This window comes from Hyperolius riggenbachi, chromosome 1, assembly GCF_040937935.1.
Source record: "Hyperolius riggenbachi isolate aHypRig1 chromosome 1, aHypRig1.pri, whole genome shotgun sequence".
NCBI classification, from domain to species: Eukaryota; Metazoa; Chordata; class Amphibia; order Anura; family Hyperoliidae; genus Hyperolius; species Hyperolius riggenbachi.
Genome location: NC_090646.1, coordinates 323,937,144 through 323,961,518, shown reverse-complemented (window position 1 = coordinate 323,961,518; position 24,375 = coordinate 323,937,144). Strand labels below are relative to the sequence as shown.

The 24,375-nt window shown below is 42.8% G+C and overlaps 1 protein-coding gene across 1 annotated transcript in view; it reads right to left on the bottom strand.

Moving 5' to 3' along the window:
* The window catches only part of LOC137509805 (receptor-type tyrosine-protein phosphatase S-like), a 782,862-nt gene that overhangs the window by 100,097 nt on the left and 658,390 nt on the right, over positions 1 to 24,375 (bottom strand). The window contains exons 25-26 of the mRNA XM_068233857.1: positions 19,106 to 19,229; positions 11,515 to 11,690 (exon numbers count right to left, since the gene is read on the bottom strand). Of these exons, the coding sequence (XP_068089958.1) occupies positions 11,515 to 11,690; positions 19,106 to 19,229 (300 nt within the window). The remainder of the gene's footprint in view (positions 1 to 11,514; positions 11,691 to 19,105; positions 19,230 to 24,375) is intronic.

Sequence of the window (24,375 nt, the reverse complement as noted above, 5' to 3'; positions counted from 1 at the left end):
GAAGACCCAGGAATGGTTCCAATAAGTAGATGTAATGCTGCAGACTCAGGCAATGCCAAGATGCGAGCTGGAACGCGTACGTCTGCAACTTGGCAGCCTGATGATGTCACTGGAGCGCAGGAGGCGACTGGGAGCGGATTGGTTGGGTGGAGGATTCGCTCCCAGTACGCGCTGCGCAGGAGGAAATAGTGACAGCCATCTCCGCAGCGTGGATCTGTGCTGCTCACTAATTGGGTGCTTCCTTTTCAAATGTCAGGTGAGTGCTCTCAGTCAGTACCCGTGATAGTAACTGCTAGGCTGCTACTGGGTAGCACTCATCACTTGTCTTTGTGATTTAACTTCTGATTGATTCCTGTTACCAGTTCTGCTTGTCTATTAACCACGTTTTTGTCTAGCCCTCTCTTGAACCTCGCCTCAGAACCTTGTTTGATTCTCCTGCTGACTTTGGCTCACCTCCTGACTACGGCTTGTCTAACCCTTATCTGTACCACAATTGGATCTGCTGGATTTCTGTGTATGACCCTGGCTTGTTAAACGACTTCGTCTCTGGACAAACCTTGTCTGTACCACGATTGGATCTGCTGGATTTCTGTGTATGACCCTGGCTTGTTAAACTACTTTAAAACAAGGGAAACGTCCTGTGGAGAATTACGTTTCTGATTTCAGGAGGTGGGCTCACTGGGGTGAATTTGCCCTTAAGTGCCAATTCAGACTAGGACTCTCTCAGTCTCTCAAATATGAAATTGCTCTGGTTGGTGTGCCCAATACCCTACAAGAACTCATCAGTCTCTCCATTCAGATTGATAGACGTCTCAGAGAAAGACGTTTGGAGAGGTCGGTTACACAAAAGTCTGATTGGGCACCTAAGCTTACTATACCTCCTAGATCTTGTTCACCTTCTAAACCTTTTCCTAATACCACATCATTGCCTCCTGATTCAAATATTTAAGAACCTGAACCCAGGCAGTTGGGTTCTTCTAAACTCTCGTCAGTCGAGAGAAAAATCGTAGAAGGACTGAGGAATTATGTTTCTACTGCAATGAACCAGGTCATGTTGTTCAGTCCTGTCTCAACAAGGGGAAGAGGTCGGGAAACTTCCATGCTTGATTGAGGTTGAGGGAGATCAGTCAAGCGATCAAGGTATCAAAACAATGTATTGATATTACTAGTCTCCATTCATCTTGATGAGAGTGTGCATGAGTGTATGGCCATGATTGATTCAGGAGCTGTTGGGAATTTTATGGATTTAGCTTTGGCCCAAAAATTATCTATTCAGACTACTGCAGTGTCTGAATCAATACACATTACGGCCGTGGACGATTCTGTCCTTCAGAAAGGGTTAACATTAACCTCTGAGGTTGTCAGGTTGGGGTGTTGCATTTTGAGAGTATAACATTTTGGTGTCTTGAATTGCCATCTTTTCCTATAATTTTGGGTCTACCTTGGTTAAGGAAACACAACCCTGCTTTTGATTGGCAAACAGGTCAGCTGATCCAGTGGTCAGATCATTGTTCACATTCTTGTTTACAGAAAATTGTACTTGGTGGAGTTCAATCAGAGAAAAATTACCAGTCCCAAATCAGGATTTTGCAGATGTTTTCTCTCCGCAGGAAGCTGACAAATTAGCACCTATGACTGTGCCATAGAATTACGTTCTGGTTGTATGCCCCCTCGTGACCATCTCTATAACCTCTCTGCTCCTGAGGAGAAGGCCATGAGAGAGTATATCCAGGAGAATCCCAAGAAGGGGTTCTTCAGAACTTCTGCTGGTGCAGAGTTCTTCTTTGTGGAAAAGAAAGATGGTGGTCTCAGGCCCTGTATTGATTACAGAGGATTAAACAAAATAACTCTTGTTAATCGTTATCCGTTACCATTAATTGATGATCTGTTCTCTCAAGTGGTTGGGGCTAAGATGTTTAGTAAACTAAAGTACTCGCATTCGTGAGGGGAACGAATGGAAGACCGCATTCAATACAAAAATTGGGCATTATGAATACTTGGTAATGCCTTTTGGTCCCCTAAGAACGTCCCCTGTGCACACCTCCTTGGCACGACAATCTCTAAGGACCTGACATGGAAAGCCAACACTACCTCAACCCAGAAAAAAGCCCAGCAGAGGCTATTTTTCCTACGCCAACTTAAGAAGTTCGGTATGGCCCGTGAGCTTCTGACGAGCTTCTACACTGCCACAATTGAATCTGTCCTCTGCTCCTCCATCCTGGTCTGGTATGCTGGATCCTCCGCCAGCGACAGACACAAACTGCAGAGGGTCATCAGATCAGCGGAGAGAATCATCGGGAAACCACTCCCATCTCTTGACCAGATTTTCAACTCTAGACTGCGCTCCAGAGCTCAAAAAATCGCTAATGACCCGTCCCACCCAGGTTTCCGCTTCTTTAGTAGGCTCCCCCTAGGCCGGAGATTCCGATCCATCTACACCAGGACCACAAGGCACAGGAACAGTTTCTTCCCCTCAGCCGTAAATTATCTGAACTCTTAGAACTCTTAGATCCCTCCTCATCCTACACGACAAGTGGTGTCTGGTAGCACCCAGCCTGACTGCACGGGTGCTCACTTCATATATACGTGTTCAAATGTGTCCAAATGCTGTAACTGTACCCCTTATATTGTCTGTCTGCTTACATATATGTATCGTTATGTCCTGCTTGTTCTTACACTAGCCCTGTACTTGCCAAACCCAATTCCGGGCACGGCCCAGCCGTGCTTGGCGAAATAAAAGATTCTGATTCTGATGTAATGCTCCCGCTGTGTTTCAAGATTTTATGAATGATGTGTTCCGAGAGTATCTTGGAAAATGTATGGGTTTATCTTGATGACATTTTAATTTTCTTTTCTTCCCTTTCTGCACATCGTGAACATGTAAGAAAGATTTTGTGTAAACTCAGAGAGAATAAATTGTATGCCAAATTGGAAAAATGTATCTTTGAGGTGAAACAAATTGCATTTCTTGGATAGGTTAATTCTGAATTTGGGTTAATTATGGATGTTGATAAAGTAAAAGCTGTGCTTGTATGGCCTCAACCCACTACACTCAAGGCTATGCAATGGTTTTTGGGTCCGCTAACTTTTATAGGAAAATTATTCATAATTTTTCTTCCAAAGTGGCCCCTTTAACCAATATCACTAAAAAAAGGTGCTGATCCTTCTCACTGGGGGACTTCCGCTATCAAAGCTTTTGAAACTTTGAAGCAAACCTTTTGCTCTGCCCCCATTCTTATCCATCCACACATTTGCAAGGCCTTTTTTGTGGAGGTAGATGCCTCTGAGGTAGGGGTTGGGCTGTCTTATCCCAATATCATGGTGTTCCTGAAAAGCTATACCCATGTGCTTTTTTTTTGGGAAATTCTCACCTGTCGGGAGAAACTACAATATTGGGAATTGGGAACTTTTGGGAGTCAAGCTTGCTTTAGAAGAGTGGCGACATTGGTTAGAAGGAGCTACATTTTTTGTTACAATTTATACTGATCACAAAAATCTACAGTATATTGAAAAAGCCAAAAGATTAAATTCCAGTCAAGCCTGTTGGGCATTGTTTTTCTCAAAGATTCAACTTTGTCATACCATACAAGCCTGGTTCTAAGAATATTAAGGCAGATGCCTTATCCAGGTATTTTGAGAAAGGGAATTCCACTAAGGAACCTGTACCGTTAATTCCGAAGGAAATAATCATTTCAGGTTGTAAACTGTCACCAGACTTATCCAACCAGTTCAGGGTCAAGCGCCACCAAATTTACCTCCTGGGAGGTTGTTTGTTCCTCCTGAGTACAGAAGACAGGTGTTTAAACAATTTCATGAAGAGAAGGCTGCGGGTCATCCTGGTATTAAAGACGGTTTGTGTGGTGGCCTTCTCTCAGTAAAGAGATTTCTGAGCTAGTTAAATCATGTTCTCTTTGTGCCAGAAGTAAAACTCTGCATTCCGCTCCACAAGGGAATCTTCAACCATTTCCCATTCCTGAGAAACCATGGAAACATATTTCCATGAATTTTGTGGTCGACCTTCCGATTTCCCATGGAAAGACTGTCATTTGGGTGGTGGTTGACAGATTTAGTAAGATGTCTCATTTTGTTTCTCTTCCAAAGTTACCCTCTGCTAAGGAACTGAGTCAGTTCTTTATCGATCATATATTTAAGTTGCACAGGGTTCCGGAAAATATTGTCTCAGATAGAGGAGTGCAATTCATCTGGCAATTTTGGCGCTCTTTTTACAAGAAAATGGGGGTTTCCTTGTCATTTTCTTCGGGGTTCCCTCCGGAGACTAATGGCCAAACAGAAAGGATGAATCAGTTGTTAGAGCAGTATTTGAGGTGTTTTGTTTCTGGAAGTCAGGAAGATTGGGCGGAGTTCTTGCCTTTTGCGGAATTCACTATTAATAATCAGGTTAGTAGCTCCACCAAGTTGTCTCCATTCCAGATGGTGTATGGCTTCAATCCTAAGTTTAATGCACTCTCTGGAACGTCTAATCTACCCCAACTAGAGGCTTGGGCTTCACGATGTAATCAGGTTTGGCTACAGGTCCAAGGAAATATCAAAAAAGCTGTTGATAATCAAAAGTTGTTTGCTGATGTACACCGTACCAAGGAGGTTGAATTTAATTCAGGAGATTTAGTTTGGGTTTCTACTCGACTTATTCGTTTAAGATAACCCTCAGCTAAGCTGGGACCCAAGTTCATTGGTCCATACCCAATAGTAGAGAAGATTAATCAGGTAACCTATAAGGTTAAATTGCCCAAGTCTATGAGAGGGCTTGATTCGTTTCATGTTTCTTTGTTAAAATCCACATCTAAATATGACCATTCAGACCCACCCCCTCCACCCGTTGAAGTTAACGGTGAAAAATAATTTGAAGTGGAGAGAATTCTTGACTCTCCTATTATTAGAAATCAGCACTCGGCTTCGCTATGGGGAGGATTGGAACTGCGCATGATGTCATGACGTCGATGACCGTCATGTCCGATCGTCGCCATAGCGACGAGTGATGGTAATTGGGAAGCTGCGGCTGTCGCGGGATCGCGGACGGGTGAGTGCTGCCGGCAGCATAGTTAGCTAGCCTAGTGCTAGCTAACATAAAAAAAACCCTATAATTAAAAAAATCCCTCCCGCGGACGCAGCCACTTAAATTGCGTACCACCAGGGAGGTTAAAGAATTTTATGAGAAAAATCCTGAAAAGCCTAGGTTGGAGTGTCCAGAGTCCACTCCTAAGGGGAGGGGTACTGTAATGTCTACAGACTCAGGCAATGCCGAGATGCGAGCTGGAACGCATACTTCCGCATCTCGGCAGCCTGATGATGTCACTGGAGCGCAGGAGGCGACTGGGAGCGGATTGGTTGGGTGGAGGATTCGCTCCCAGTACGCGCTGTGCAGGAGGAAATAGTGACAGCCATCTCCGCAGCGTGGATCTGTGCTGCTCACTAATTGGGTGCTTCCTTTTCAAATGTCAGGTGAGTGCTCTCAGTCAGTGCCCGTGATAGTAACTGCTAGGCTGTTACTGGGTAGCACTCATCACTTGTCTTTGTGATTTAACTTCTGATTGATTCCTGTTACCAGTTCTGCTTGTCTATTAACCACGTTTTTGTCTAGCCCTCTCTTGAACCTCGCCTCAGAACCTTGTTTGATTCTCCTGCTGACTTTGGCTCACCTCCTGACTACGGCTTGTCTAACCCTTGTCTGTACCACGAATGGATCTGCTGGATTTCTGTGTATGACCCTGGCTTGTTAAACGACTTTGTCTCTGGACAATCCTTGTCTGTACCACGATTGGATCTGCTGGATTTCTGTGTATGACCCTGGCTTGTTAAACTACTTCTCTCTTGACAATCCTTGTCTGTACCACGATTGGTTCTGCTGGATTTCTGTGTATGACCCTGGCTTGTTAAACCACCTTGTCTCTGGATTATCCTTGTCTGCATCACAATTGGAACTTGGTTCTGTATATTACCCGGCTCATCTCCTGGACTTTGTGATATCCTCCTGTCCTGGAATCTGCATTACCATAGTATCATCTCTGAACTTCGGTGTTACTGACATTCCTTGCTCATTCATCTGGATTGCTGCTACTTCTGAGACTCAGGTGACTATTACTAATTTTTGTGTGCTCTGCCATTTGTTTGGCACATAATTGTTGATATAGCCTCTGTACTACACACTGTATGTGGCATCTGCTTACAAAGAGTTAGTGTGTGTGGTTAGGTACTCTCTGGAAGTGTTAGTTAGTCTGTCGCATTCGCATACAGTGTGTATCAGAGCTCTATATCAGCGAGACCTGACAGTAGATAAATAACATACCTGGACGCACTAAACTTTATTTTGTAAACCTGTATTAATTTATGAATAATGAAGGTAGAGGAATTTCCACCCCATCATAAGGCTGCTAAACTGCTAAGTGATGAAAGATATATGGGCTGCTGAAGATTGAATGTGGGCAAGAAGCTTGTTGACCCTTGGAAAAGAACCCAAATTTTAACTTAATTTTAAAATTAAAAAAACAAAAACATTCTTCTGTGCCAAACATAAGGTGACAATGCAATCACATGGTTGGCACAGAGGTCCTGCAGTGCAGTAAATTATCTCACAAGTCCAGAGAGCCGCATTAACTACCTCACGTTTCTGGATGTTAATTTAATGTTCAAGAATGAAAGCTGCCAATGCATGCTTCCTTACTTGCATGCACGCTCGCCCTTATGTGCATACACATGTTTAAAAGTAAATGATTGCTATTATAGCAAAAACAATAAGCATTAAAAGTAGTAAAAAAAAAAAAAAAAGTTTAACCACTTCACCCCAAAGCGGTTTTTACCCTAACGGACAAGAGCAGTTTTCACCTTTCAGTGCTCATCCCTTTCATTTGCCAATAGCTTAATCACTACTAATCACAATGAAATGATCTATATCTTGTTTTTTTCACCACCAATTGGGCTTTTTGGGGTTGATATTTGTTTTCAGTAATTACTTTATTTTCTATGCATACTGCTACTGTGCATAAAACCCACACATTTTATTTGCCTATTTGTTCTGGTTATCACAAGATTTAATTATGTCCCTAGTACAAAGTATGGTGACAATATAGTATTTGCAAATAAAGGTGTATTTTTTCTTTGGTGGTTTTTTTCCCCCCACTATTTTCACGTGCACGGGAATACAAGTGCACGCGCTGGAGCGCACATGTGAACGCGCGTGGCGCACATGTGCACGAGCGCACGTGCACAGCGGCAGCAGCACTGTCTGACTTATAAAAACGTCCTGGAGCCATTAAGAGGCTCTAGCAGGACGTTTTTATAAGTCAGCTTGTCATTAAGTGGTTAAAAGAAAAGCATCAGAAGTAGCAAAAAGTGTCACAGAAATTTTTTTCCCCCTCTGTAATTAATTGTTAGCCCCTATCTTGCATTTGAACCTCTTGTGTCACATGTACTTTGCCTGTGCACACTTCTAATGACTGCTGCCCATGGCAATTAGATGCTATCACTAAGTTGACAGTTTGGGGCCCCAATGTTGTACAGGTGCATTGTTCTGCCACTGCCCAGCAATGCATCTGTACAGTATCAGGGGCCCATGAAGTGTCACCCTAGAGATCAGATCTCACCGCTACAGGTGCACAGTCTGGGCATAATGGTCTGCTACATGCCAAACTAGTAATGATTTTTTTTTTTAAAAGGCCAGGGTTTTAATCTAGTGCACTCCCTCCTTCCACTGTTTGTTTGTTTGTTTTTTTTGTCAGCATGCACACAGCTTATGCTGGTGTATGTGCATTGCGCGCATTGATACATTACGTTAGCTCCCTTGTGCGGTTGGTATGATGCGCTATCTGTCCCAGGAGAGGACGTCAGGATGTGTGCTCCTTATCCCAAGACAGGTTTGATAAGGGCCAGGCCGACACATAGGCTCAAGAGGCTGGAGCCACACTGCAGTGTGGGTGGGGCGCAAGGAGCAAGTCTGTGTTGTGCCTGGCTTGCCGCCCACCACCCCTCGCTGTATTCACGCTGTGAATCCCCAGTCTCTCCTGGCTGCGTGTACAGAGGAGAGGAGAGCGCCCCTCCCTTCCTCTCCTCTGTGACTCTGAGGGGCGGGGCTGAACACTGCAGAGCAACCTGGGGAATTCAAGAGTTTAGGAGTTGAAAGACAGGTAGCTATACGGGGGAATTGGGGAGAGGCACTGTGAGGAAGGGGGAGAAGTGTCCAGAGCAGAACATGCAGGCATGATTCTGCTCACATGCAGCACACACACTGCCTGTTCCTGAACTGAATGGATCTGTTTACCTAATGCTGCTGCCCAGTGTACATGAGACACTCACAGATGGGAGCTGTATCTCTCATTCTTCTTTGAAACCTGAAGCTGCTGCATGATTATGTGGGGGCTGTAAGATAATAGGAGTAACTGCAGTGTTAATAGGCCAGAGCTGGGCTTCCTGGGTGAAAGGAGAGCACACAGGGGAAAGCAACTATGAGCTGTGTCAGGTCTGTGGTGATGCTGCCTTTTGTGTCACTAACACCTATGCCTCTCTCTTTTTCTCTCCCATTCCCTATCACTCTCCATTCCTCTTTTCTAATGCTATATCTCCCCTTAACTCCCCCCCCCCCCCTTCTGTCTCTACATATTCTACCCTTCTCTGCCTCCTTAACCTATCTTTCTTTCCCTCAAATATTTCCCTCTCCAGAAGCATTCCTTCAATGTTTCAGTTTTAAAGTGGACTTGTACTCTTGCACAGGATTAAAAACATGCACAGGACACTATGCAGTGGCTGGATAATGTAAGGGCTGAGGGTTAAGGGCTCCTACCATAGTCATAGTGTAATGTCTCTACCATATTATTATTATTAGGTATTTATATAGCACTGACGTTCTGCAGCACTTTACAGAGTACATAGTCATGGCACTGACAGTCCTCAGAGGAGCTCACAATCTATTCCGATCATAGCCATAGTCTTACGTCCTACCATATTATTATTATGTATTTATATAGCACTGACATCTTCTGCAAAACTTTACAGAGTACATAGTCATGTCACTGACTGTCCTCAGAGGAGCTCACACTCTAATCCTACCATAGTCATAGTGTAATGTCCTACCATATTATTATTATGTATTTATATAGCACTGACATCTTCTGCAGCACATTACAGAGTACATAGTCATGTCACTGACTGTCCTCAGAGGAGCTCACAATCTAATCCTACCATAGTCATAATCTAATGTCCTATCATATTATTATTATGATGTATTTATATAGTACTGACATCTTCTGCGGCACATTACAGAGTACATAGTCATGTCACTGACTGTCCTCAGGGGAGCTCACACTCTAATCCTACCATAGTTATAGTCTAATGCCCTACCAAATTATTATTATGTATTTATATAGCACACACTAGAACTTTAATCAACAGCTGAATGCATTATTCTCCTCCTTACCCCACCAGCTAGAAGTCATTACATCGTGTTCCATGTAGTCACTTCTCTTCCACAGTTACAGCACTCATCACTTTAGCTGTAGCAAGATATGTGTCTGAGCTTGTGGCCTAATTTGTCACCCTAAGAATTGGATTCTGGTCCCTAGGAGAGACAGTTATGGTTTGTGTGTATACTTTTAGACTCAGAGGGGGCAGTTAATAAAAGTGGGCCTTGGGCACTGAAAAGTAGAAATCCAGCCCTGTGCCATGGTCACCATGCAATGCTCCCACCAGTGCCTCTCTCTGTTGTACAGAGAGCCAGCCAGCATGCATTTCACGTGACGTCAGCCTGTCTGTGTGAGTCCCCTCCCTCCCCACAACATGCAATTCAGTCATCAGAGAGCTGCGCAGTAAACTTACGGAGGCGGCCGAGGGGGGGGGGGGGGCGCACTTGGGCAGCTCAGCCTCTGTTGATGGTGGACCTTGTCCCAGCCCTGGGTTTGATGCAATGAATGTTTGCATGTCTGCACTATGCATGTTACAGGGCCAGAGTTAGGACACATACGTTTACCTGGGTACTTCTACGCAGTGTAGGTGACTAAGCAAGAGAATGTATTCCTTTGTAAACTAAGACCACGGCTTTTAATTTAGCTGTAGGGATAACAGTGGTGCCTGGATAAGTGAATTTGTGAATGCATTTGTTTGAACATTTGCATGCGAGTGTGCAAAGGGTTACTGATTTTTGTTTTTTTTTAGTAATGAATTAAGGCACAGTTTCCCCGCATGCTAGAGGGATATGAATGATTCTGGCATCACAGAAAGTGCTGGCGTGGGTCTCAGAAACACAGGCCGACTACAGTGGAAACAAACCCTTATAGTAGTGGCACTTGTTATGTGAAAGTTATTAAAGGGTGAAATATAAAAAAAACACTTTTCTGCATTTATATGTCTTTTTTCCCCCCCTGTAAAACATCCGTAAAAGAGAATAATTTTTGGGAAAAAATATTACCCAGAGAAAGCTTGGATTGTACTGAAAACAACTATATGGCATATGTAATTACACGTTATTGCTGTAACAATAGCAACACTGCTGAAATATCAACATAGTCATGAACCTATACTGGTTAAATAAGCAATGTGGGTCTTTTTTTATGGCTGCTTTCAAGTTAGATAATTACCATTTAGCCAAATTGAGAAAGTGCATTCAATTCACTTGAATGAGGATCGCGGCAAAATCGCCGCAATTTTGAAAAATCACAGTAAAATCGAGTTTGAGTATTTGAAAGCTATTCTCATTCAAGTGAATGAGAATGCATTTTTCAAAAGCCAACACTGCGGAAACGCAGCCAGTGGAAACTAGGTCTTAAAGGGACTCCGAGCAGTGCAGAAACTATGGAAAGATGCATATCATTTTAAAGCTCTCTTTCTCTTCTTTCCAATGATATATAAACCGCCGCCCTACGCCTTTTAGTTTTCGCTATTTTAGCGATTGAAATTGCCACGGCCGCAATTTCGATCGCGAAAATAGAGAAAACTAAAAGGCGTGGGCGACGATTTAGGTGTCGCCAGAAAGAGGAGAAAGAGAGCTTTAAAATGATATGCATCTTTCCATAGTTATATTGTATTACACAGGGCGACTTTTTCTTAAAGTCAGCAGCTCCATTCTGCTGAATGGAGCTGCTGACACTGGGGAAAGTGTCGTCCTGTGAAATACAAGTAACTATGGAAAGATGGATATCATTTTAAAGCTCTCTTTCTCCTCTTTCTGGCGACACCTAAATCATCGCCCTACGCCTTTTAGTTTTCTATATTTTCGCGATTGAAATCGCGGACGCGGCAATTTCAATCGCGGAAATAGCGAAAACTAAAAGGCGTAGGGCGGTGATGTATATATCATTGGAAAGAGGAGAAAGAGAGCTTTAAAATGATATGCATCTTTCCATAGTTTCTGCACTGCTCGGAGTCCCTTTAAGCTGCTGTGCTCTTTAGGAGTTGATGAACATAATTAGTTATTGTACCAAATGTACCAAACTACTAAAATATTTGCTTAAACGTGAACATGGATATCACAAGTTTTTGTAATCCTATGTATTGTAAAACAGAGGAACATACCCGAGATTTTTCTTCCAGTCTTGTCATCATCACTATTGTGGCAGAGCGCTGTTCCCACACCATGCGCCAAAAGTCTCCAAAGGTGTCTGGCAAAGGACCCTGTGTTGCTATGTAAGCATTTTGCTTTCGGTACCCATCAATATAGTTAGCATTAATGTAATCACTGCCAAGAATTCCTGTGATACAGATAAGACTAATTAGCAATTTATGCAAAAAAAAAAAGTTGATGGAGTTTGTAGGAACACATTGATTAATCATGTCAAGGAAATAAAAGAAAATTGAAAATATTTATTTCCTTAAAGGGTTACTTAAGTCAAGAAAAAAAATCAGTTTAATTTACCTGGGACATCTTGCAGCCCCCCTGGAGTCATCCTCTGCCCACGATGTCATCCGAATTCCTTCAGCAAGCAGCGGCAACCCCCACAAAGCTATCTGGTTTCCACCAGTTCGCACTGATTGCGCATGCACGGCTGTGAGCAGCGAGCACTCTGATTGTGCTCCTACTGCCGGGGGCGCTCCATACAGGAGCAGAATGCTCCCAGCCGTGGGAGCATGAAAAGGAGGCATGTGGCAGGCCAGCTTTCCGGGGTTTGCTGTTGCTGGCCGGAGGGACTCGGACAGACGTCTTGGGGACAGTATGACCCCAGGGTGCTGCAAGAAGTTTAAACTGATTTTTTAATTTTGACTTAAAGAGAACCCGAGGTGGGTTTGAAGAATATTATCTGCATACAGAGGCTGGATCTGCCTATACAGCCCAGCCTCTGTTGCTATCCCAAACCCCCCTAAGGTCCCCCTGCACTCTGCAATCCCTCATAAATCACAGCCACGCTGCTGACAAACAGCTTGTCAGAGCTGGCTGTGTTTATCTCTATAGTGTCAGTCTGCTGCTCTCCCCGCCTCCTGCAGAACTCCATTCCCCGCCTGCATCTCTTCCCTCCCTGCTGATTGGAGGGAAGGGACGGGGGCAGGGACAGGAGCTATGCAGGAGGCGGGGGAGCAGCTGAGACTGACACTACAGATACAAACACAGCCTCACAGCACGGCTGTGATTTATGAGGGATTGCAGAGTGCAGGGGGACCTTAGTGGGGTTTGGGATAGCAACAGAGGCTGGGCTGTATAGGCAGATCTAGCCTCTGTATGCAGATAACATTCTTTAAACACACCTCGGGTTCTCTTTAAGATTTCCTTTAAGTAATACGAAGTTTAAAAAAACAAAAAACATAGACTTTCTGTTTTTAAAGGGAACCTGAGGTGAGAGGAATATAGAGGTTGTCATCTTTAATAAATAATGCTAGCTGCCTGACTTGTGTGCTGATGCTCTTTCTCTAATATTTTTAAGTAATTTGCCTGCTTTTTCGACTCCTCTTGTTTTTCTTCGCCCTCTACTTCCTTCTCTTGGCCTGGCTGCTCTTGGCTGATTCTCCTCTGCACCTCTTCTTTGCCTTACTCACCTGGTTTGGGTCCGGTCTCCACATGATGCCTCAATTCACTAAGATCATGCTGGTGTTAATAAAGCAAGAGAAAACTTATCACCACACATCGATCGGCATGTTCAGTGTTATTTCACTAAAGCAGCCTGCCTTATGCTGGGTACACACCATGCGTTTTCCCACTCGATCCGCGGGTCGATCGGGATCGATTCAACTATTTCCGACGTGCTCGATTCGAGCTTCGATCGTTCCTGCCGTCGATTTTGCATACTTAACATGCAAATCGAGAGATAAGTTTTCACAGTGAAATATTTATCTTATCACTTCACTCCTTAAATTACCTCCTATGTAGCTATTTTCACATGCAGTTAATTAACAGCCTGTCTTTAACCTTAGAATTCTGTAGTTTTTTTAAGGATTGAAACGTTAACTTTAGAGATCTCACCTTAACTTAAAGACAGAAGAGTTAAATTTAGGTTTGCCTGAGGTAAAATGTTTCCTGAACAGTACATACCTTATCACTATGGTGATAACTCTAGAAACAGCTCAGACACGTTATTAAAGACAAGAGATAAGGTTAGTGAATTGAGGCCATATTGTCTCAGAATGAGAATGCAGATCAGTTGCTTTGACTTTAATCTGACTCCACTGCAACCCTCACTGCACAAGGACAGCAGACTTAAAGAAATCTTCTCAGAATTATCGTGTAAGGCCTGTAGTATTTCGGCGGCGTCAGGGCGCCGAGGCCCGGCCTGCAGCCCGAACTTCCGGGTCTCGGAGAGCCGCTGACGTCACTGGTGGCTCTGAGACTCTATTGGATCTATAACAAGGTGGCTCTGAGACTTTATTGGATAAGCGGAGGACGCGTTTCCAATACGCGCTCCGCAGATGTAAACAGTAGTGCACGTGTACCTGCGCGTCAGCTAATATGCTGACATGCTGGATAATTATTGGTTTGCTTTCAAGTCTGCTTTGTTTTGATTGGTTAGTCCATGTATTTAAACCCAGAGAGCGCCACCAGTCATCACCCGTGATAGCATTAGCTGTGGCTTGTTGCTGGGTATGTGCTCTCTTCCTGATTGATTCCTGTTGCCGATTACTGCTTGTATCCTGACCACGCAAACTTGATTGATTCCTGCTGCTGACTCCTGCTTTGTATCCTGACCACGCTACCTCTGATTGATTTCCTGTTGCTGAGTACTGCCTGATAACTGGATTACACTTGAACGTTGCCTGGACCGACTTTTGCTTCCCTCGACTACGATATCTCTAGAAAGTAAATCTGGACTGCTCTGCCATCCTGGGACTGTCTCTGCAGTCACCTGGTTCATTCATCTGGACTGCATCATCTTCTAGGCCACAGGTGACTATATATAGGTATACTTGTGAATACTGTGTCCATTGCATTTCTAGTTTACAGGTTCTGTCGGTGGATTACTATCTGTCAGTCTGTATGCTACATCTACCTGCAGGGTGTATTGTAGTATTGAGCTAGGTAGGAGTTCTCGCAGGTGATACGGGCAGTCATATGGGCATATAGCCTGACCTATAGTCATTGACCAGACAAGCCTGACATATCACTCCTGGCCTACAGACAGACGACAAAACCTAAGAAAACATCTGGTCAGGAGTTCCCTGCTCCCACCCGAAAAGAATGGTGCATCTCCATTTGGGCAGAAGAGCTGTAAAGCCTGCCGCCACATACTATATGCAGACAGCTTGCATAGATTCTGACCAGATTCTGCTGGTACTTTCCACATCCGGGGCGAGTATACACATGTACATCATCCAATGTGGTGTATGTGATTAAGTGCACAAAATGCCCAGGCAGAGTTGTATATATTGGAGAAACAAATAAAACAGTACGGAAAAGATTAACCACTTGCCAACCGCGTCACGTCGATGGGTGTGGACGCGGCGGCAGCCCCAGGACCGCCTAACGCCAATTGACGTAAGGTCCTTGGGTCGTGGTTTGCGAGAGATCAAGCGCGCCAATGCATGCGCATCCCCGCTCTGATGACGGAGCTTGGCTCCGCCCTCAGTCTCCCAGCGGCGATCGTTGCTGGGAGGCTGTTAGACGGTGAAACTGCCGTCTTTTATTGCTGTACAGCACTGCACCTAACGCAGCGTTGTACTGGGGACAGCCGTGTGACATGGCTGTCCCCCTGGGAGGCACCACAGCGATCTGCTGTCATAGGCTGAATCCTATGACAGCCGATCGCACTGATTGGCTGGAGGGGGGAGGGAGGGAGGGGGGGGGGGGGAGTAGAAAAAAAAAAAAAAATAGACACATTTATTTAAAAATAAAGGACATAAATATTTATATAAAAATAAATAAACACTGGGGGAGCGATCAGACCACACCAACAGAAAGCTCTTGTGTGCTAAGTTGTGCGACCCTGCAGCGAGGCCTTAAAGCTGCAGTGGCCCATTTAGAGAAAAAATGGCCTGGTCTTTAGGGGGGGGGGGGGGGGGGGTTAACACTGCGGTCCTCAAGTGGTTAAATATGCACTGCTACACAGTAAAACGCAAAAGGAAGGACATCCCAATAGGATTACACTTTAAAGGGAACCTGAAGCGAAGAAAATTGTTTAAAATAAACACATGACGCAGCTGCAAATGAATATTACATACTAACCTCACCGTCAGTTCCTCTCAGAAGCTCACCATTTTCTTCTTACAGTGATCCCTTCCAGTTCTGACAATATTTTGTCAGAACTGAAATATACCAGTTACTGTCAGTTAAATATCAGCAGCTGTTAGTTACAGCTCAAGTGGGTGATATTACAGTTTAACAGTGTGCTGACGAGGAAGCTGTTATGGGGTAATGGCCATTTTTAAAATGGAGGACAGAGAATTCCATTGATCACAGTTCACAAATGGGACGCAGGAGAGGAGAGAGATTGAGTAGCAAACTACACAGGAGGTAAGTATGACATGTGTATGGTTATTTTGACTTTTTATTTTCAGTTCAGGTTCTCTTTAACCACAGGCTCTCCCCTCCCCCCCCCCCCTAAAGACCAGGCCATTTTTTGTCAAATAGGCCACTGTAGCTTTAAGGCCAAGCTGCAGGGCTGCACAACACAGCACTATCTGTCAGAGCTATCTGTTGGTGGGGGTCTGATCGCACCCCAGGTGTTTTTTTTAAATAAATATTTCTTTATTTTGTTAATATTTTTAACTATTTTTTTTATTTATTTCCCCTTCCCCCCTCCCTACCCCCACCGGACAATCACTGTGATCAGCTGTCATAGGCTTCAGCCTATGACAGCAGATCACTGCCGAGACTCTGGAGGGGACAGGTGTCACACAGCGCCGCTGTAGATCGCATCGCTGTACACGGTAAATAGCTGCTCGGAGACTGAAGGGGGAGGTGGAAACCTCATTGGGACCCTGAGGCTTCCCCCTCCCGAGGTGAGTACCCCCCAGGGGAACTTTTTTTTTTGCAGGTTCTCTTTAATTATTGTATCTGTTTATCTGTATTGACAAATGTTGCCAGAGTGCAATAGATCTGAACAGTGAGCAAGTCCTTTTACATTTCAAAGGGGGTACAACTGTGTGACATCATGTCAGATTGAGCCTACAGAACCATATATAAAGGTGGCCATACACTTATAGATTTGCAGCAGATTTGACCATCAGATAGATTTCTGTCAGATGCCCATCAAGTCGAAGCTGACAGGAATCTATCTGATGTGTGCCACGCACTAGGAACAGATTTCCAATAGATTTCAGAATGAAATGCATTATTTAAATTTAAATTATTAAAGAGGAGGGGATGTGTGGGACAGAAATGCCTGCTATTGGCTGCCATAAGCGAGCCGAGGGGCGAAAGTAAATATCTGCAACAACCCGCCCCCGGCAAGTGCAGGAATGTAATGTCATTTTTACGGACACAGCAAAAGTACTTACGGAAATCATGGGCACTTAAATTGAACTGTTTATTTACGGACAATCCGTAAATTTACTGACGGTTGGCAACACTGCAGGTGATGTTGCTGGAAGCTGCTTTCTTTTTTGGTAGTTGGAAACAGCTGTAAACAGCTTTTTCCCACAATGCAACGAGGTTCACAGACAGGAAACTGCCAGGAAAATGGTCCTCACAGACTACTGTGGGAGGGGCTTCACCACAATATCAGCCATACAGAGCCCCCTGATGATCCATTTATGAAAAGGAATAGATTTCTCATGTATAATGGGTTATCAGCTACTGATTGGGATGAAGTTCAATTCTTGGTCACGGTTTATCTTTAAGTCTCTGTATGTGATTCAAAACTTCTTATTGTACGGTTTTGATACAGTTCTGTATAATAACTGAAAATAAACTTAAGGTTTCGAAAGCTTGCAATAAACCATGTACAGTTAGTCATTAACCTCCTTGCCGGTTATCCCGAGCTCAGCTCGGGGTAACCTGCGCAGCAGGATTTCTCAGGCCCCGCTGGGCCGATTTGCCAAATTTTTTTTTGTTACAAGCTGCTTGTAACATTCGATCGCCGCCGCTCGTCGCCGATCCGCCGCTACCCGCCGCGCCGACCCCCGCCCCAGACCCCTGCGCAGCCTGGCCAATCAGTGCAAGGCAGCGCTGAGGGGCGGATCGGGATTCCCTATGACGTCCCGACGTCCATGACATCGGTGACGTCATCCCGCCCGGTCGGTGAAATGCTGCCCACTTTACGATTAATTTATGGTGAAATGCTGCCCACTTTACGATTAATTTCTGGTGCATTATGAATAATTTATGGTGAAACGCTGCCCCATTACAATTATTTTATAGTGAAAGGCTGCCCCATTACGATTATTTTATAGTGAAACGCTGCCCCATTACGATTATTTGGCACCTATGGGGGGGACCCATCCAAATTTTCGCAGGGGGGCCCAGTGAGTTCTAGTTACGCCCCTGCATAGAGCCATATCAACCCATGATTGCAATGATAAAGGCAAAAATCCTGATGCAGCTGTGTACAAGGATGATTATGGCTCTGTAGAATTAATATTTAATTTATTTAATATTTATATAGCACCGACATATTACGCAGCACTGTACAGAGTATATTGTCTTGTCACTAACTGTCCCTTTAGATGGGCTTACAATCTGGTCCCTACCATAGTTATATGTATGTATTGTGCAATGCATGTATAGTCTAAGGCCAATTTTAGGGGGAAGCCAATGAACTTATCTGTATGTTTTTGGGATGTGGGAAAAAGAGAAGACAAGACAAAGACAAATAACATTTATATTGCGCTTTTCTCCTGGCGGACTCAAAGCACCAGAGCTGCAGCCACAAGGAAGCGCTCTACAGGCAGTAGCAGTGTTAGGGAGACTTGCCTAAGGTCTCCTACTGAATAGGTGCTGGCTTACTGAACAGGCAGAGCCGAGATTCGAACCCAGGTTTCCTGTGTCAGAGGCAGAGCCCTTAACCATTACACCATCCAGCCAAGTCCTGAGTGCCCGGAGGAAACCCACACAGACATGGGGAAAACATACAAATTTCTTGCAGATGTTGACCTGGCTGGGATTCGAACCGGGGACCCAGCGCTGCAAAGCGAGAGTGCAAACCACTATGCCACCGTGCTGCCCATAGGCAATAGGCATACTGCATAACAAGGGCTCTAGCTTTATGTTTGTGAATAATGGAATGGGCTGCATATTTCTTTACTGAGCAGTAAAGGTGCATCATGGGGGTTCATTCTAGCTCACATATACCTGAATATGTGCAAATGCCTTGTGTTTTAAGAAGGCACATTTATATTTAGCATAACTTTTATTTAGTAAATGGGTTTTCAAGTTCTTTTTAGTCATTTAGCTTCTAGACCACCATGACCTTAGCTGGGTATCCTGTAAAACTCTTATAACAAATTAGTGATTTTCTAAGACAAATGTAAAGTGACTGAATTTAACTTCATGCTCTGCCTCCATGGTCTATGCTTTGACATGACATTTTGTTGAGTTTTATAAATTCTATAACAAGCTTGGACAGCAACATTTTATTTTGTAAAATACTGGGATGACAATTTAACGCAATACTATATTATATGTGAACAATTAGAACATTTTTTACATACCAATAATTTGGGCAAACTTACAACTACTGATTAACGGTAACAAAAATCAGTGGAACACAAAACAATATTAATGTGTGCAGGTGCAGTGCATGCCTACCTTCAGTAGGCATGAGGATGACCCGAGAATGATCATAGGCAATCACATTTGCATAGCGATTTTTCGGTTTGTTGATTTCAAGATTTGAGTGTTCCCACGTAAACTGCTGTCCAGGATCAATTGACTGAAAAGATAATTTTACATTAGTAAAGGCACAATACTGTACACTATTTATATTGAAAACCAAAATTCAAGTCTTCCCCCAGTAATAATGGATGCTGCTTTATCTGGAACCACATCAGTAAATTTTATGAACGTAAAGAATCTTTTGCTTTATTACATTTATGGCTAAACATTGATATAAAAAAGCTGTCTTTGTTTTTTGTTTTGTTTTTTTAATCAGGAAGACAGTAAATATCACAAAAGATCTGTAAGTTCAAAAAAGACCTATTTTTTTCTGGCATGTAGTGAAGGCATGGTGACTCCATAGAGAAAAATAAGTTATCAGTTGCAGAGTCTGGAGTTTTTGGTCTTTTTTGCTATTGTAATGGTAGAGTGACAGAATAGGTTTGTCTGTAACATTTAACCTGTGTCAAACTTGTATTTTTTTGTTAGAAGCTTTTAAAGTGACTCTGTATGCAATGTGACCCCATGTGACCCCATGTGACCCAGTGTCACCACGTTTAAGACTGAATTGTATGCTGCCTTACCGATCTCTCTACAGTGATCAGCTGGAAAAATGAGTTGAAAGCACACAGTTTTCTGGTACAGGAGAACTGTAGCCATGTCTCCACCTTCCACATGACTAAACACCATGGGCTTGATTCACTAAACTGTGATAACTCATATCACAGCTGATATAGTTTTCATGTGAAAATTTGCGATTGCACAAGAGAATGCCGTGATTTGAGCTATCACGGTTTAGTGAATCAAGCCCCACGTATGTATTGAAGCAGAAGCTGGCTAATGCTAGGTACAAACCATACAATTTTCTGGCAGATTTACCTTGATTATTTCCAAAATGTCCATTTTATTTATCGTTTTTCGATTGTTTATTCAATTGATTTTTGATCAGTTCTATGAAAATAGATCAAAAAACCGATTGGAAAATCGATCGTAATTCAGATCGGACATGTTGGATATAATCAATCTGGCAAGTAAATCTGCCAGAAAATTGTATGGTGTGTACCTAGCATAATAGTGATGTGGGTGTAAAGGGGTCATGACCAAATCATAGTCATGCTCTCCTATCAGGAAATTAGCCTGGTAGATTCAGATGGGGGGCACAGCCAAGTCCCCTTTACATTCACGTGACAACAAGCCACGCTCTGCTGAAATGCAAGACTGGTATAATAGCGATAAAGAGATACACTGGTGGCTTTCTGTATGCACCTTTATCTTTCAGTAATACTTGAGATGTAGTTAACAGGTCATTAGATCAATCAGACAGTGATTTAAAAAATAACGTCACCCTGGTTTTTGTAAACTTTCTGTTAAAACATTTTCCTGTGTTTGGATATAGGGCACTGTTGCCTCTGTAAATGTACTTGATCTCAAATTAAAAGCATGCTCAGATCTAAGAGAAAAAGGTATAACAAATACATTAACAAAATACCCCCCAAAAAACAACCTCAATAGAACAACGAACAAACGCTTACTTATAAAACATTTATAGAAATAAGTTTAAAATAAAGAGCATATGTACACTTGTGCCAGAGTAAAATACATTGTATATTACTGTTTTGATGTAGTCATCACTTACAGTAAATATAACAAAATACCAAACTGAGCATCTGTTCTAGAGCTATCCTCATGCAGGGCTTCCAGTTTCAGAACATAATGTAGCAAACACAACTGTACTTTATGCTCTAATTTACTAAAGAAAAGTTAAATCATGCAAAGCTAATAAGTTTAAAAACGTTGTTAAGAATTCTTTTACAGCTGTCCTCAACGATGGGAAGGAGGAAGATTGCGAAGATGTGGAGTCCGTTTGGGTAAATATTCATGGTGGAAATAAAAGTTGCCAATTGCTTATTGGGGTATGCTACAGGCCACCTCATATTAATGAAGCTGCAGAACTGCGATTACTACAGCAGATTGAAAAAGCTGCAAGTAAAAATGAGGTCATATTTATGGGCGCCTTCAACTTTCCAGACATTGACTGGAGTATTGAGGCTACCCATTCTGGTAAAAGCAGCAGATTTCTGGCAGCACTACAGGACACTTACTTGACTCAAATGGTAATGGAACCAACTAGGGGGAATGCGTTACTGGATCTGATCATTTCTAATAGACCAGATAATGTATCAAATGTGCAGGTTCAAGAACATTTGGGAAATAGTGATCACAACATGATAACGTTTGATCTGGTGACTGATAGGCCACGAGGCAGCGGGACCACTAAAACTATGAATTTTAGAAAAGCAAAGTTCAATCAACTTAGGCAGGCACTAAGTTTGGTGAACTGGGATAATGTACTACAAGGGGAGGACACTGAAGGGAAATGGCAAGCTTTTAAACTTATTCTCAATCAATATTATAGTATGTATATCCCATATGGAAACAAAATGTCTAGGAATAAAAAAAGGCCTCTATGGATGAATACAAAGGTTAGAGATAAAATGAAGAGGAAAAAGAATGCCTATAAGGTCCTACAACAGGAGGGGACCGAGGCTGCACTAAGCAATTATAAGGAGTGCAATAAAAATTGTAAAAAAGAAATTAGGGTGGCAAAGATCGAAGCTGAAAATCAAATCGCTAGGGATATCAAATCTAACCCAAAAAAAGTTTTACAAGTACATCAACTCTAAAAAAAGAAAGGTTGACTGTATAGGACTCCTAAAGGATGAGGGTGGGAACTCAATGGTGGATGACCAAGGTAAGGCAGAGTTATTAAATGCTTTCTTTGCTTCGGTCTTCACAAAGGAAACAGCACTGTTGCAAATTACAGATGCAGAAGAGTCTCAATCTTCCAACTGTAATATTAAATACTTAACGCAGGAAGAAGTGAAGGCAAGACTAAATAAATTAAAAACAGACAAGGCACCTGGCCCGGATGGCATGCATCCTCGGATCCTAAGGGAATTAAGTTCAGTTATAGATAAACCCCTTTATCTTATCTTTTGTGACTCTCTTTCAACTGGCAGAGTCCCAGTGGATTGGCGTACAGCCCACATTTTCCCATTATTTAAGAAGGACAAAAAATCAGATCCAGGAAATTATAGACCTGTAAGCTTAACATCAGTTGTATGCAAACTATTTGAGGGGTTACTAAGAGATACTATACATGACTTCATAGTAGAAAATAATCTTATTTCTCAGCATCAACATGGGTTTACTAAAGACAGGTCCTGTTTGACTAACATGCTCAGCTTTTATGAGGTAGTGAATGCTAATGTGGATATTGGCAATGCTGTAGATGTGATATACTTGGACTTTGCAAAGGCCTTCGACACTGTTCCCCACAAAAGTCTGGTGCAAAAGTTGAGGATGCAAGGACTGGGGAAGAGTCTGTGTGCATGGATAGGGAACTAGCTAATGGACAGAAAACAAAGAGTAGTGGTCAATGGATCATACTCAAAATGGGAGACTGTTAGCAGTAGGGTCCCACAGGGGTCTGTACTGGGTCCAGTGCTCTTCAATTTATTTATTAATGACATAGTAGATGCAGTAGTGAGCAATGTTGCTATTTTGCAGATGATACAAAATTGTGCAGAATCATCAACTCTCAGGAAGATAGTGTCATATTGCAACAGGATCTGGATAGGATGGCTATATGGGCACATACATGGCAGATGAAATTCAATGTTAAAAAATGTAAGGTCATCCATTTTGGTCGTACCAATGGTCTAGCACCATACTAAATAAATGGGATACAGTTGGGGACTTCAAACTTGGAGAAGGACTTAGGAGTACTCATCGACAACAAGTTAAATAATCGTACTCAATGCCAAGCCGCTGCAGCTAAAGCTAACAAAATTTTGGGATGCATTAAAAGGGAAATAAAAACTCGAGATGCTAGCATAATATTGCCCCTGTTTAACTCTCTAGTAAGGCCACATCTGGAATCTGGAATTCAGTTCTCGGCACCACATTACAAAAAAAATATTGCAGTTTTAGAGCAGGTGCAGAGACGAGCAACAAAATTGATATGTGGGATGGAAGGTCTCACTTACCAAGAAAGGTTAGATAAGCTGGGTTTATTTAGTCTAGAGAAAAGACGCCTTATAGGGGATCTAATTAACATGTATAAATACATCAGAGGGCAATACAATAGCTTGGCGGATGAGCATTTTGTCCCTAGGCCTTCTCAAAGGACTAGAGGACATGATCTGCGCATGGAGGAAAAACGTTTTAGCCATTTATTTAGGAAAGGGTTCTTTACAGTAAGAGTGATTAAGATGTGGAATGCATTGCCACAGGAAGTCGTTATGGCAAACTCTATACCTGCATTTAAAGAGGGCTTAGTTGCTTTCCTTGCGTTGAAAGACATCCATGGCTACAAATACTAGGTAATGCCTAATGATGTTGATCCAGCGATTTTATCTGATTTTGTTTCAATCATTTTTATTGAATTTTCAAAAAGGTAAACTTACAGCATATAACACAAAGTGCGTAAAGGTACAAGTAAAACAACAGTCTTACAACAAAATTGGCATAGGCATGGGGTTACCAGTGTTGCATAATAATTGCAGTATTCGACAAGAAGTGTGAAAAAGGATAACAGTGGTTAACAAAAACGAGGAGGATATTTACCGTTTCATAAATACACTTGGTCTAGAGAAAAGACTTGTCGGAGCAAAAGTGGAAGTAGAAGGAATGTATTACAAAAGATAATTTAGTAGAGCATATCATCCATTCACTAAACCTTAAAAGGCTGGATGGAGAATGCTCCTGAACATTTGATTGTCTGCCATAAATGGTACCCTTCCTCCAGTGAGGCAGGGCATGTTATTGACCGTAGGCGTCATAGTGGCCCATATGATATAGTGATACATTTTGCGGCACTGCTAGAGATTTAGGATAAGCGAGGGCTTGAGAGATAGATTTGTTAGCTGGGTGTAGAACCGTTGTATAGTGAGTACTTGTATCCGCGCAACTGGAAAAGTAAGCTGTGTGAGAGAGAGTGTAAAGAAAGAAGAGAGAGGAAAAAACAGGATAGTTGAGAAGAAAACAGAAAGGGTGTAGGATGAGGTTAGTATAAAAGGGGAGAGAGAAAAGGAAAGGAGAGGAGACCACGGAGACAGGGGGTGATCCCGATCTGCATCTTCAACAAGGGATATTCATCAGTCTCTATGAGGAGAGTATGTTGCTGGTCTCAGCAGGTGTGT